General features: G+C 38.0%; 1 protein-coding gene across 1 annotated transcript in view; it reads right to left on the bottom strand.

The window, feature by feature from the left end:
* Positions 1–629: 629 nt before the first annotated feature.
* Positions 630–16,471, bottom strand: part of LOC131031266 (pentatricopeptide repeat-containing protein At5g27460) — a 36,550-nt gene continuing 20,708 nt past the window's right edge. The window contains exon 3 of the mRNA XM_057962333.1: positions 630–2,200. Coding sequence (XP_057818316.1) covers positions 944–2,200 — 1,257 coding nt within the window. The 3' untranslated portion in view covers positions 630–943. The remainder of the gene's footprint in view (positions 2,201–16,471) is intronic.

Below are 16,471 nucleotides of genomic sequence, written 5' to 3'. Positions count from 1 at the left end.
TCATAATATAATAATAAACTGATATCAGACAATATAATAATATAATAATTATTTAAATAAAATAATGAACAAACATGATATCTTTACCCATATAACTTTAAAGATAGGTATGCTAGTTATATTATATGACATTTATATTCACTTTTTTTCCCTTTTTTCTAAGCAAGTTATAACACTATTGGCCGTATACGACTTTTGAGCAGTATAGAGATAGGAATATTCAAATGGTGCAGTCACAACTCAGTGTCCCTTCTTTTCATTAATTGTTTAAACTTAAAGGAATGTTCAGTTTTATCAGATATGGTACATATTTGCAGTACTTCCCAAGCACGGAATGTGCTACAGGGCCATTAGCCAGCCAATTTTTTTTAAGAAAAAGGCTTTGCACTTGTAGCATTCTTAATAAAAAAGGGAAATAAATCAATTTAACTTCTAACATTAATGGTTTAAACTAGATCAAACTAGTTTGTGAAAGAAAACTTTTTTTTAAAAATCAATGACAGTCACTCTTAGCAAAAATTGTTTATCCCTATTGCTATGCATCTCCTATATCGTGATAAACAACACCTCAACAAAGTTGACCAAGCCACGCAATAGCCACATTTGGCAGAAACAATCACTAGATTCCATTTGTTACATGCGCATCAAATGATTCATGTGTTGCCTTGTAAAATCATATAATCATGCTATCATAAATATATCTTACCTATTCAGCAAAAGCTTCCTAAAGAGAAGAATCCCTGAATCAAAATGGTCAAAACAAGGGTCACTTTTTACACTGTTTGCAATTACATTACAGTTCAGATCCGGAGATCAACTATAATATTATCCTCAACAATAACTACTGACTGATGCATAAAAAATATAATTGGACCGATAAAATTTAGAGGAAACTGTATCAAAAGTGATTTAGAACCATTTGCTGCAGCCATTTTTAAAGCTTTTATGGTTTCACTTTCAAACCCTCTGTATTGACAAGCTTAAGCAGCCTGTCAGTTTCTTGATCAGGTTTAACTTTATCCTGTGCCATTTTCTTCAAAATATTGGGAGCGGGTTTTCCAGCCTTGACATATGTTGAAAGAACCAAGTTATAGGCCTCTGTGGTCACACATTTAAAAGGTCTAAGACGATCAATAAACTCCGCTGCCCCTTCTACATTGCCATTATTTGCAAAATGATTTAGAATAAGCTTGATGTTTTGAGACTTCGGTTGCCATCCATTGGATATACCTTTTTTTAAAGCATTTTTCATGGTTACAACTGCCTTTCCCATCCGTTTGCTTTCTAAATAACCCTCTGTAAGAATTTCCCAAGATCTGCAATTTAATTTACATTTTTTCTTAGAGATGTCATCATGAAGTTTTTCAGCCTTTTCCAACATACTGTTCTTTACGTAAGTATCAAGAAGTATGTTGGCTAATTTGCAATTTACCGGATTATTAGATTCCCATTCTTCAAATATTTTCTCAGCTCCTCGAATATCCCCAACCTTCACCAATGATGAAAGCACAGATTCGTAATTTGAAAATGAAGGATTTTTGTAGGCCTCTTTTACAGATTGCCATATTCTATAAACTCCCTCCTTATTACCAAGAGCACCATATAGAGTAATAACAGACTCATGTGCAATACCGAATCCTTTGGAAATCGCTTTCTCTGCCTGTTTTACCACAGGTTCTGCTTTGTCTACATGATCAGCATTGATGTAGATGTTTGCTAAGGTACAATATGTTGACCAGTGTATGTTATTTTCACCACCAGTTTTTATTTCATCCACAATCTTCTCCACCTCGTCAATTCCATCATAAACAGAAGCACATGCATTCAACCATAGATTATAAGTCTTTCTATCTGGCAGCACATTCATTTTCTTCATTTGCTTGACTTGCAAAAGAACCTTATCTGCCTGTCCAGTAGCCATATAGAGTGTCATAATCTGATTGAAGCAATGTGCCTTTCTAGCAAGGCCTAACTCCTCCATTCTTTTGAATTGTTCCTCTGCTTTTTCAACCAATTGCTTTCGAACATAGCATTGGAGAAGAGCAGAATTGACCTCTAGACCCCTTATATTCTTAGGGAGACTTTCAAAGTACTGTTCAGCATGAGACACACCATGTATGTTCGCTATCAAGTCCATGTGGAGAGCGTAGTCACCAGATACGTGTTCAAACTCCTTTCGCTCTAGCATCCACTTAGAGACCTGCAATCAAATCAGGAAACTTTATATCAAAAGAAAATAACAGTAGAGAAATTGATGCTAGTTCCACAAAATCTGAAAATCTGCAACTGAATGTCACAAAAACTTGAATCTCTCCTGGATAATAAATCACAACGCACTTTAAAAGAAAAACATAAGCAAACTATGAAACTCAATAATTCCACTGTTACAAATCAACCCTCAACTCAGATGTGAGAATGATGAGATCATTCCAGCCAGATCAGAAAAACAGCATCAGCAAGCAATTAATACAAGTTCACAATAAAGAACATCGAGGTAATGTACTCAATAATGACATCAATAAAACAAAGAAGATGCTCTTGTTGTCAAAGAGGTGCCATAAAGCTCCAATTGCATTTGTAGATTGATATTTCCCTCCTGCATTCCTACCAAAACAATGTCAGGAAAGGCAACCACCCCTAGCTGCCAACACTAGTGACTAGAGGATCAACCACCTACTAGCGTCACTTTTTACCATTGTTTATTAATCTTTCAGACTGTGGTAAGCAGATTCTGTACTCAAAAAATTAACCCTAACTGTAAATTAAAATTTAAAGCAGCAGACCTGATTACAATACCCTGCAAACACACAATACTGAAATATTAACAGCACAAATTCAAAAATCCATCTTCTATTAAAACAAAATGAATAACACTGCACTCAAAATTGCTCTCTTATGTTTTTTGCACTTAAATACAGAAGAGATTTGCACCAAGCTAAAGATAGGAAAAGCTAAAAAAACAAAACTGAATGTGTGCTCTATTTGGCGAGTGCACTCTTCTATTTTAAATGAGGATAAACCTTAATATCTCAAACTTGTCTTTTACCAAAAGGTTTTTCAAAATATTTGCAACCTGCAAATATGATGGAACATACTTAAGAAACACTACTCCCTTCTAAATTTTGTATATGACAAAATGGTACTGAATGGATATATGCTTGCAATGATCATGAAAAATTGGATTCCCAGAGGGCTTGATGCAACTTTGATGGTCATGGTACACAATTGTCAGATTTTGTTGGTGTGAACAGTGTTTATTACCTAACTGGTTCCTGTTAAGTTTATTTAAAATTCTGTGATCAAGAAGATAGGAGGGATGGAGATATAACCTGAAAGTTGTATTTGATCTGCTGCAATGTGAATTGAAGGATGCAAACACACTTATTGATTTTGGTGTGTTTATCCTCCTCAATGTATGCAGGTTATTTAAGTGGATGAGGGGTTACGTAGTGAAGAGATGTGTCTTCCCACGTGGGAAGACACCTCTCTTCCCTACATACCGTTCACCACAGCACTTTAACAAACATTAGAATCATTTATTTGCCCGATCGGGAGGAGCGCAATTTGTTAATAATCGTTTAATCACAACCCAATAACATGTAACGTTGAACCGGTGGTAAATGCAATAATATAATTTTGATTTACTCATTATTTGTTAACGTATTAACATGTAATCAAATTAATGTATCCGAATCATGAAATAGCACGACCGATGTTAAAAGAATTTAACAGTTCCCATCTAGGATCTATTCACATTTAGTTTACTTAGGCATTTTTGGGTTAAGTACATTTTGTCTCTCATCTCATATGATTGTAAATTGTGACACTTGTTCAAAATCCTATGTCATCCTATCTTTCACCTTACCTATATAAGCAAGGTTCCTCTTGTACATTATGTATCCTATTCCATTGTATTATCTAGCATTCGTTTCTCACAACTCTAATGGAAGTTTGGTTTTGATTTTGCAGGTGACCCTAGCTGCTTGATTCTATTGTGTGACTCTTACATAGTATCAAAATTTCAGATCTACAAACGCCTTCTCAATTGGGAGTGTTTCAGTAGGAACTTTTGCTGAGTGTATTTTCGTACAAGATGGACCTCGCCATTGAATCCAAAAGGGTCCAAAAGCCTATAAATCAATATAAACTCAATAGGATCTGGACTGGGAAAATTTATTGCCATTTTTGGAGGTTTTGTAGATTTTTTTTCAAAAAACCCATATGGTTTGCATGGAATTCATATCGTACAACTCTGCCAACACATCAAATCGTATCACCAAGAATAGAATCTATAATACCTACATCAATCATTGGTCAACAAAATATTCTATATCTGTCGACAAAAGGTACAGTTTCAATTATTCTTAAAATAATATTTTACTTCAGCATAGAACAATTTTTTATGGGTCAATCATATTGGGACCGGAGCCCCTGGCCCTCAATAACCCACAAGGGCTTATACCCAACAGGCAACACAGCCCATACTTGTTGCCCCAACACCACCTAGGCTGGCACTATCACCAAATATAGTGTTGGCCCCCATTTCATTTGCCAAAGGAGTTTTTTTCAGTGTTCCACGGGCGTTGAGGACGGGGAGACGGGGGGACCAAGGGCCTAAGTTTGGGGACGGCAGGGGGACGGCGGCGGGGGGGGTGGCGGTGTGGTGGTGCTGATATAGTTATACATATACATATAGTACTTGAAAAACTAGTTTTGAAAAGATGTATGACAGTATTACAATATAAGAATTACATTTCAAATGAGACTATTAAAAATTTGAAATACTAAATCTAAATACTAAGATTTCTAAGTTGTGTTGTTATATGGAGCCTAATCAGACTCGGAGGTTAGATTTTCCCTACTTCTATCGGTGCGGTTTCCCCCTATATTTTTCAATGGGGGTTTGGGGGCAGCACCCCCAAGTTGGGGTCAAGGGGCATCGCGATACATGGCGGGGTCGAGGGGCAGTGCCCCGCAAGGCCAAAAATACTTTTATTATTTTCTAAAGGCGTCGGGTGTTATTTTTCTATTGGCCCACATCCAATTAGAGTTATCCCTTAACCCTCAAAAAACTTAAAAAGTCACTTTTTTTAAAAAATTTAATTTTAAACATTGCATATACGTGGGGGCGACAGGAGACGTCTGGGCGTCTACCCGTCCCTTGAGAGACGTTTGAACGTCTCTCGAAGGATGGGGAGACGCCCAGACGTCTCCCAAGGAGACGTGGAGGCGTCTCCATGTCTCTCTGGGAGACACCCAGACGTCTCCCAAGGAGACGTCTTGGCGGCGCTTGGGTGGCAGTGGCGGGACGGCGAGGGACATCACGTCCCCGTCCCCTTGTCCCCGAGACATTTCTTACGGGGAGACGTGGCCAAAAGAGGGGGGGGGGGGTGGACGCGTCCCCGTGGAACACTGGTTTTTTTCCTAAGATGCATTACTTTTTGCCAATATATCCGATTTTAGAATTCTTAAAAGCGTTGGAAAGTTGGTTCTAAGCACTTCACAATGGTACAAGTATATTTTTAGATTTGCTACACATGCCTGATATTTGAGTTTTAAGCCCAAAGTTACTTGTATTTTTTGACAAGTCATATCTTATACCCACAATATTCAATTGCAAAGTTCTTATAAGCATTGGAAAGGTCTTTACGAGCACCATACTACCATCCATATCATTTTTCCAAATTCCACCTTAACAATCAGAACTTCAATTTGAAATGATTGTGGTCCTTTGGCTCATTTATCAGAAAATTGGTTGAAATTGCTATTTGATTTTGCTTGAGGGGCTTCATTTTCAATATTGATTCATATTTTGGAGGTTCCAAGACAGATTATTACTATATAATATATATTGACTATTTTTCTCTATTGGTGTTTGTTGCTCTCATAGCGAGATTCTGATTCATTTGAGCTCCTCGCTCTTCATAATTATCATGCATGGACAATAAAGATTTATTGGTTACTCCTATGTAGAGACTTTATATTCTACATTGGATGATAACATAATTTCAGTAGGAAGTACAAGAGATTTGCTCATAGGAACAAACTTGATGAGGCAATGGGTTCGATTGTTTTACATGTTTTTAAGAACTTGTTCCATAACGAGGATTATACAACACCTAAGCAAATATGGGATACATACAAAGATCTATTTGGTACAATTTCAATTTTGTGCTTTGCAAATAAAGGTAGAATTGATTTCTCCAAACCTGATGAGGCAATGGGTTTGATTGCTTTACATGTTTTTAACTTGTTCAATATTGAGGATTATACAACACCTAAGAAAATATGGGATACATTCAAAGCTCTAATTGGTACAATTAGTGAATTTTAAATTTTGTGCTTTACAAATAAAGGTAGAATTGACTTCTCTTCTTCGTGATACATTTCCTTTCATTGAAGATAACTTGGTTAAGTTAAAATCTTTGAGATCTCAATTGGCTAGATATGGGAAAGATAAATCTAATAAAGAATCTATATTCTTCATTTTGTCTAAGTTAAAAGGACCATATGTAGCCTTTCTTCTACCTTTTATATTCCCCCACATATGTCCTAGGTGATGCATTTACTGTGCTTTTTTTTGACACAATTTTTTAACATTTGACTAGAGAGCAAGCTGAACTTATCTAGTTAGATGCACTTCCCAAGACTTAGGTATTGGTGGCCCAATCACCCAAATGCAAAGGCAAGAAGAAAACAAAATCTAAGACAATCTAATGAACCTCCAATCTCTTCTAAATATGATACACCTAAAGAGAAACCAACATGTGCATGTTGCAAGAGAAATGACATCATGAACATAGTTGTTACAGAAACAAATTGACGAGTTGAAGCACGTTCTTCACAAAAACAATATCAAATTGTCGTCAACAATGTCATCTATTTCATCTTCTTCTTCTACACCATCATCATCTACACAATCAAGGACAGCTAGAGTATCAAATGAGATAGAAAATATGAAAGGCAAAGAATTTTTTCATCTACAAGTCCTAAGTCAAGGAAATAACTTCTTGATGTTGGAGTTTCACATCATAACTTCATCAAAAGGAATTTTCCCTTATTAAACCTTGTACTTTACCAAAGATCTTAATGGGGAATAACATATATATGTGTGTTTGTGGGAAAGGATGTATTGACATAGGAGAAACATCTTAATGGGGAATCACATATATGTGTGTGTTTGTGGGAAAGGATGTATTGACATGGGAGAAGGCACTTTCAAGATGCACTTTGTGTTCCATCCTTGTCAACCAATATCCTTGACACCTATCAAATTGAACATGGTTGAACAAGGAAGAGTGTTGAAATCACACTTGATTCAGTTATTATTAGACTTGGTGAGTAGATAGATCATTGTTGTTGGGATGATTGATCATGCATCTCACTTGTACACTTGTTTCACATTTTGCCCTTGATGATACTGAGTTCCTTTGAATGATAGTCATGCATCTAGTGTGAACTATACTTCTAAGAAGTTTGATCACTTGTACCTTGGTGTTCTTTCATCGACTTTGATTTGTGAGACTTGTGTTGAGCTTCCATCTAGTCTGCCTCCTGCTTCTTCAAAGTTTTGTGTTGCCATGGCTTCCCATTTTTCAATTCAACAAGATGTTTCTAATCTTTCAGATTCAAATTGATAGGTATTGTAGATTTGTTTATGAGTCCCATCTTGCAAATTTGGACACACTTGAGGATATCCGTTTCTTCTTTGATAGTTACTACATGTTGATGTGTTTTTTATGCACATGCGAACACAGAATAAATTACCAAGGTATCTTATCCTCTCTTGAATAAAGTCTCTCATATGCTATGTATGCTTCGCAATCAAATGAGACAACTCCAAGGTTATGAAATGTCAAGTCTTGACTTGTGGATAAGTTCAATGGTTTGATGTGATAATGTTGGAATCACAAGGGGACTTACGTTGTACATGAATGCTCAATCTTATCATGGATCACGATAAGTATGTCGATAACTTAGGATTTGGCAATGTAGTTCTTGACTTAATTCTAACAAGGATTTCTAAAAAAAATGACAAAAGGGAATAGGGTTCAAGAATTCTAGGCTAAGCCTAGGAATGTAGGAAATGATGAACAAATTTAGTGGAATCAAACCAGGCAAGGTCTCACCATCAAGTCGAACAGATTTTGACATGAGCTTAGTGCAATCATCTAAGGTATACTTCATAGATTTTCAAATTATTACCATCAAACATTGAGGCCATCCAAGTTGATGCATATCAATGGACGTATAATAATCCAAGTTAAGCTTGCATAAACTTCCAGTTGACCACGCACAGCACACTTACAATCAGCAAGAGGCTAGTGGTATGGATTAAAGGATTCCACACAAATATACTCAACAAATCTTTCATTCAATCTAACAAACATGAAAACAAATTCTAGTCTAAAATTCTAATCTAACTTGGAGAAATTGAGAACCTTGAATGCAAAACACTTGAAAAACAAAATCACCATCAAGTCAAACAATGATTTATATTCAAATAGCTGCAGCATATACCAACAATTCTACAAAATCTCTCGCTTACAAATGAGAAGCAATGGGGTTTATATAGAGCCTCAAAAGAAATGAATGGCTCAGATTGATTCAAGATCAACGACCAAGATTACAAGATAAAACCTTATTAGGGTTTGTTACAGCCACCATTACATTGGCCAATGAGAAACGAGGGTAAGTAAGATAAATGATATTTGGTGTAGCGCTATGTGTCACTTATTCCCTCCTTGAATGAACGTTGACTTGGTACCCTTTGATTGAACGGATGGTGACTAGGATGCCACCTCAACTTGCCTTATACACTTAATCAATTTGCCTTGTATGTTCCTCTTCTTCATAATGTTTGGAATTCCTTATGATACTTTGCATTTCATCCTTATGTTAAGGAATTTCATGAACTGTTCCCTCCTTATGTTTGGAAAATTTTCCCGATCTTGGAATCTTGAATTATTTCCTTCCTTGGCACTCTTTCAAATTTAAATTCCTTGATGTAGTTCCGGATTCAATAATGTGGAATCCTTTGTGTTAATTTCTTGAACTTGCTTTCTTTCATTTGTTCATCAGTCTTCTTCATGATTTCACCTCAAGCCTTGATCATCATGCTTCCTTAGCTCATAACAATCTTGCAAAACAAACAAGCATTGAATCAAACACCCATGTGATAAACTTGATTTCAACCTTGGTGGGAAATCCATCCACATGCGAACGAATCAGTTCTCAAAACATCCACATTATCCCTGTCCATTCTTTCACTTGGTGGAAATTTGATGCCTATCTGGACAACTTTGTTATTGATCTTCATCCGAATTAATTTGTCCCAACTTGTGATAGGTAGTCTTAGAAAATTGTAGCATCAATTCTGGAAAATATGAAGGTCCGGATTGAAATCTGGAAAATTTTCCTCAAGAAAACCTGGTTTTCAGACTTAATTCAAGACTGATCACAATAAATAAGTCTGAAGACACCCCTGTAAACTTAGAAGATGTATGATTTGGTGCCCGAAAATGAATGTCCAGGTCTGAAAACACTTTGAAAATGGTGTATTGAAGCCTGATTTTCAGATTCATAATTCTGAATACACCCTCTGAAAGTCTTAAGACACTGAAAATTATGAATATCAATAGCTTTAAGTGGTCACAGCCATGTCACATGCTTGCATTTGAATTATTTTTACCTTCAAAAACTCAAAAATGGTCACATCTGGGCATAACTATGTGGTTGGGAACGAAGTTTCAGTATGAAGACAACCCAGTATACTCAGAAAAATGTCAAAAATGGTGCCCAAAAGTATACCACAATGCTTGGAAAGGGGTGCAGAAAAGTCTGATTTATAGTTCTTAAAGTCTGAACACACCCTTCCAAGGTCCAACAATGGCTGCCCAATGTCTGAAGACAACCTGCAACTTCAATAAATCAGTCATTTAAACTTATCGTAGTCATAGAAAACACTTGTATTTGATGGATTTCCCCTTTCCAGAGTGAAGTTTGTCAAATCTGGACACAAACAAAAGGCTGGTAATGAATATCTAAGTCTGAAGACAAATCTGAAAGTGAAGTTTCAGACTTAGATCAGCAATGGACGCTCCACCAAATGCCCAAAAAACTCATAAGGACGATGCACAAGTGAAATTTCCCAAGTGTAGAGATGGCTGGAAATGAAAATTAGTCTGAAGACACCCTGAAAATGAGGTTTCAAACTTTACACCAGCAAGTGTACTAAAAAAATGCCTCCAAACCACCTTAGAATGGCCCCAAAATGACCTCCAAGTGAAATCGCCTAGGTATGAAGTGGCTGGAAGTGAAGAAATAATTCTGAAAATGAAGTTTCCAGCCAACAAAAGAGGTCAAATCACTCCCAGCAATGGCGCCCAGCAAGGTCTGAAAATAATGGCAGCCCCTTAACACTCGAAAATATCACCAAAATTCATCAAGATATGGAGGAATCAGCCTCCCAAATAAAATCGCTCAACTTCAGCTATAGCGCCACTTCATAAAAATCGCCCTTCAAGCTTGTTGTAACGGTCTCCAAACATGGTACCCAGGTCTGATTGGGCAAACAAATGCTTTAAATCTGCAACTCCAGCTCACAAAAATGGTGTGCAATGGACATGTTGTCATTTTATGACACCCTTGGTCCATCAGTGAGAACCGATTAGAGATATGTTCCATGGACCAGCGCTGCCCAGTTGATCCAAGGAGAAAAGTAGTGAAATCATGGTTGAAGTGTTGCCTTGTCGAAGGTTCCTTGGCCCTCTCTTTCTCTTCCCCGGAACTTCGGAGCCTGAACTCCGGAACCCCCAAGTTCTGAAGTTCCTAGTCCTCTATCCCGGAACTCCGGAACCCCCAGGCGACGAAGTTCCTTGTCCTCAACCCCGGAACCTGTTCCTTGTCCTCAACCCCGGAACCCCCAGGTTCCGGAGTTCCTAGTCCTCTATCCCGGAACTCCGGAACCCCCAAGTTCTGAAGTTCCTTGTCCTCACCTCAATCCTAGAACTCCGGAACCCCCAGGTTCCAAAGTTCCTTGTCCTCAACCCCGGAACCCCCAGGTTCCGAAGTTCCTTGTCCTTCTACCCCTCGGAACTCCAGAACCTCCAGGTTCCGAAGTTCCTTGTCCTCTATCCTAGAACTCCGGAACCCCCAGGTTCCGAAGTTCCTTGTCCTCAACCCCAGAACTCTGGAACCCCCAAGTTCCTTGTCCTTCTACCCCCCGGAACCCCCAGGTTCCCAAGCTCCTTGTCCAACTACGGTGACTCCGGTCCCCGAAGTTCCCCAACTACGGTGACTCCGGTCTCCGAAGTTCCCCTTCTCTCTTTAACCCTTTCCCTCTCTATCCCGGAACTCCGGAACCCCGAGGTTCCGAAGTTCCTTTGAGCAGTTCCCAGAACTTCGGAACCCCGAGGTTCCGGAGTTCCTTCTCCTTGGGGTTCCAACGTTCCCTACTCCTTCCCTTGTCTTCTTCACTTCGAGAGTTTGACCTCCGAAGTCTTCCAAGCCTACTTCCGACTTGCAACGCTTCCGGATGGCGTGATCGATACTCAAGGCTTTAAATGCTCCGACAGTTTTGGTGACTTGTGCACTTTTTTTGTGGAGCCACAGGGGTGCATTTAATGTTTTTGGCAGGATTTCCATCAGGGGAGGTACGGGGCCATGCTAGATGACTTGTGTCATGTCAGACTTTGGAAGGTCAGTCAATCTATCTTCCTCAGAATTGCCTTTGGAGGTATGGCTAGGTTGCTTGCATGTACAAGTCAAGTGCATGCACTTCCAGACTGACATGCAGGGGTCATGATCACCATTGTAACCCATTTTTCTATATAAGGTTGTTAAGCCTCATTGTAAAGGGTTCTCTCCCTGCTACCTGGAGTTTTCTTATGCTCTCCTCTTCTCTTGAAGACTTGTAATCTTTGCATTTCTGCAAGGCGTTTGGCCTTATGATTAATTGAAGAACACTATTCTTGTCTTCTTTCAACCTATGTATGTTGTGTATGCTTTCTTACCTTCATCATAGATGCGTGTTGTGGCTCTTTCTCTTCATATATGTTGTGTTAACTGGTTTTCTGAGTGTGACTTGTGGGAATCCTTCTCCCTTCTTGGCATTCAGTGGATTCTAACCTTCATCTATGCATTGGGGTTACTCCTATAACTGAAAGTTGTGCATCTTCAGGGTGTTTCAGTTAATTACTTGTGTCATTTAGGTAGGGAGAGGAACTATCTCTTCTTGGTGCATCACCTCCCTTGTTTAAAGCAATTTCTCTCCTCTTTTCCTCTACAAGTTGTTAGGGTAGGCTCAGGAATTAGCTTTGAAGTGTTGAGTTGGTTCAACACCTGCACCTAGATAGAGAAGGAAGTCGGCCTTCTCCGGAGATTCAACCCCTTGTGCAAGGTCCCACACTTCGGGGTTGTTTCCATGTTTCACAAGGTTGCTGAGTTGATAGCTCAGCAAGGGTGCAAGCTTTTGTGATAACAGGACACTTGGGCAAAAATTGCCCAGCTAGGACCTTCAATCTGCCTTCAATCAGCCACTTAGCCATCACCATCAGCACTTACCTTTTATTCTTGTTCTCTCCATGAAACTTCACCACACAAGCAATGTGGGATAAAAACTTGCCTTTTATACTTGCCTGGGAAAATCGATTTGCATTAGGAAAATAATTAGTTATAAAATGATCATTGCAAATCATTAAATAATCGTCAACACTCGTAAAAACAATTAATTTCGGATCAATTTATTTAAAATGTTTTAAAATTTAGATCAAAATTGACCCTTAGGGGGAAAATCGCCCCATGTTTGGATAAAAAGCCCAATGAAAACTTATTAAAAATCATTGAAAATGTCTTTGGGGGAAAATCGACCCCTGTCTGGACAGTTATCCGGACTTAAAAATCTTCAATTTGCACTTGGTGGAAATTCGCACCAAGTCTAGAATCACTGTCCACACTAAAATCCACAAAAAGTCATCATGAAAAGCTCTGGTGGAAAATCGATTGTCATCAGGAATCCTCACTTAAGTCATCCGCAACTTCATCCACACTCCCTAGGGAAAATTCAAAGGTAGTCAGGAAAATTCCCAACACTTAGACAAAATTTAATCATCCTGGTGGAAAATCGCCCCTAGTCTGGATTTTGAATGGGGAAAAATAAGGCTTGTCTGGATTCCAAGGGAAATCCATGTCTAGTCTGGATTTTGAGTGGGGGAAAATCATGGGTAGTCAAGAATATGAGGGGAAAAGCACCTCTAGTCTGGAATTTTGACCTTTTGACCCTTAGAATATGGATTTTCATCCGAAATATGATGATTTTTCCACTCAAAACCACTAGGAAACTTCAAAACTCAATAAATCTCATCTGGACTTAGGCAAATTAATCAAAAATTTGAGCGAAAAACAAGGAAACCTATCGGGATAAAGTGCAAAATCAAATTGAATAACTTCCTAGAAGCGAGAAAACACTTAGCAAGAATAAATCAAAACCCTAAGGCAACCCCTAGACTTAGGCAAAACTTAGGATTACTCTAACGTTTTGACATTTTAAACACATGATCCTATTCAAAATTCAAAAACCCTCTCATCGGCAAAGGCAAACACTAGGAAATTAGGCAAAACTCCTACTCTAAAAAGCGAAAAGTGGGGGTCCCCATTTGCAATGGGGTGATGTGTGAAGACATCACAACACTACACCATTGTTATCTCACCATCTTTGTAATTGGAGATTGTACTTCATGAGTTTTCATAGGTTTTTGGATTGGTTTCGACTCATTACATTGTGACATCCTTAGATTCCTACATGCAAACACTTGAGTAGATTAAGGTACATATCATAAGACTTCTTCCTTCATCTCTTTTCTTGGAGTTAGAATTTATTCTCCATACACCACGAGATTTGTTTCTCCTCAAGGGAAGAAATGTTGTTTGCCGATTTTGGCCACGCTTTAACAATCTTCTTCAAGCATTCATCATCGGCACAAGAGCTACTTTTATGGGGAAGATAGCAATTGTATATATGTGAGAAATGTAGTCCTTAGGTCATGTTGAGTCCTCCTTCCATCACTCGCACATGTTTATTTTCTAGTTTTCTCTTTTATGGAGGGGCTTTTTCCTACAAGTGTTTACTCTTTACTCTATGAGAGATCTTTTGTACAAGGGTACCTAACAAGGCCTTCTAGCCAAGACCCATTTTTGCATTCTTGCATTTGTTTTTTTCTAAGTTGCACTTAAGGGGGGATTGTTGGTACGAATGAGGCATATTACCTAACCAATTCCTATTTGAAACCTATTCACACTTACTTTACTAAAGGCACTTTTAGGTTATTTACTTTTGTGTTTCATATCACAAGCGTGACACTTGTCACAATCTTATGTTGTCCTATCTTTTACCTTGCCTATATAAACGAGGCTCCTCTTATACATTATGACTCCTATTCCATTAGATTCATAGTATAATCTAGCATTCATTTCTTGCTACTCTATTGTGAAGGTTGTTTTGATTTTGCAAGTGATCCTAATTGTTGAGTTTGTTGTGCGACTCTTATACCTTCAACATCTAATCAATAACTTGTGTTACCAAAGTGCAAAACCCAAATAGACTTGCAACTAGCAAGAATAAGTTATCATGCACTTTGCCTTTGTGAACTCAATACCAGTGTTGCCTACTTCTTATTGACCTATAATATCATACTTGATCCCATGCTGAAATAAAACACTAGAGTGTCTTTTCTTAGCACTTGCCCAATCTAGATCTGCAAAGTGACACAACATGAACTCTCCATCTCCAACATACCTTAGTTCTATATAAATCTGCCTTTCAAATATTGAAGCACATGCTTTGCAACAAATCTAATGAATCTACCTTGACTCAACCATGCACCCACAATGTCTTCACTACAAAGCAAATATCAAGTTAAGTATCCACCAAATACATAAGGAAACCTATTGATTGCATATACATCGATGGATCTCGCAAATCTAATTCTAAATTTGTAATAACTTCAAATTCAAAATCGATGGAGTATTAGAATCTCTACTGTGTACTTCCCTTAACCAAGGAAGATCTCACCTATACCCTACAACCTCGAGACCAAAAATAATGCATCTAATATGCCTTTTAGAAACTACATTGTGATCTTCCCTTGACCAAGGAAGACATCACTTGTATCTTGTCACACCTCAAGACCCAAAAAAAGTTAATAAAGCTAATGTTCATATCAAACTCAAAGGCCAACTCCCTCTTGCACCATGTTGTGAGTTTCTCATCAAAGATACAAGACTCTGCGAGTCCAGCCCGAACTCTAGGAGTCCAGAGCTAGGTCAACTTTGTAGAGTCCAAATGACTTTGGACTAGGACTCGATTGAGTTTGACCCAGTCTACTCAAACTGGGCAAACTCACCAAGTCTCCTGCCTTAGACTCTACCGTGCCCAGCCAGAAATAAAACGCAAAAGTTTTAACTTGAACAAAAGGTGAATATATTTGCTTCTTACCCTAAAAAGTCATTTCTATTGTTTGCAAACACGAGGGGAGAAAAAGAGACCTTTGAACAAAAATATTGAGCCATTGAAAAGCAGACCAGCAGATCGATTAACAGGAAATAGTGATTGCTGATTGTTTGTGCAAGTTAGTAGCTTGCATTCAAGCATTTAAAGGAGTTAAAGAAAGATTTGGAATAGACTTCTACAAATTTGAAAGTGCATTTCTTCAATTTTGGAGCAAATTTGAAAAGTTGCATATTTTTGTTGTTTTTTTATTTTTTTAACTTTCATATTCCCATTTATTGTACATTTGTTTTGGTTTTGTTTCATTTTATGCTGATGGAAAAAATATAAAACGTTAGTTTTGGATTTTTCTTTCTTCTATTTATTTTTAAGTTTTACCTTGATTAGAATAAGATACATTATGCTGATTTTTTTTATTTATAATATATTACAGCATAATGTCTCAGCCTACAAATAGTGGAAGTGGTGCCCCAAAGGCAGCCCCAATTAGACGGGATAAGGCTTGGAAACATGCCATCTCTGGATCAAAAAAAGGACAAGTAATTTGTTTTCATTGCAAAACAAAATATAGTGGGGGAGGTATTAACCGATTGAAATATCACATTGCACAAATAGAACATCATGATACCAAAGCAAGCAAAGCAGCACCCCCTGAGGCTATACATGAAATGCAAACTCAATTAGAGGAATTTGAAGAGAAAAGAATTAAAAAGAAAACAAATGGAAAAAATGGCACGGGCAAACATTGGTGGAGAGGCTTCTTCAAATCCTCGGCCTCCATTTCCTGCATTCGAAATTAGTAGTAGTGCGAGTGTGACCATTGGGCCTCACATTCATAAAAATAAATCCACATCACGTTTTGTTCCACGCACAACTCCGAATGCCCAACTATCGCTTGAGAGTATGGGTTGGAATAAGGAAAAGCATGACGCTATGAAAAATGCAATTAAAGATTTTTGGTTCTAC

Source organism: Cryptomeria japonica, chromosome 8 (genome assembly GCF_030272615.1).
Source record: "Cryptomeria japonica chromosome 8, Sugi_1.0, whole genome shotgun sequence".
In the NCBI taxonomy this organism is placed as follows: Eukaryota; Viridiplantae; Streptophyta; class Pinopsida; order Cupressales; family Cupressaceae; genus Cryptomeria; species Cryptomeria japonica.
The sequence above is the reverse complement of the archived record's forward strand: the minus strand, read 5'-3'. Positions and strand labels throughout refer to the sequence as shown.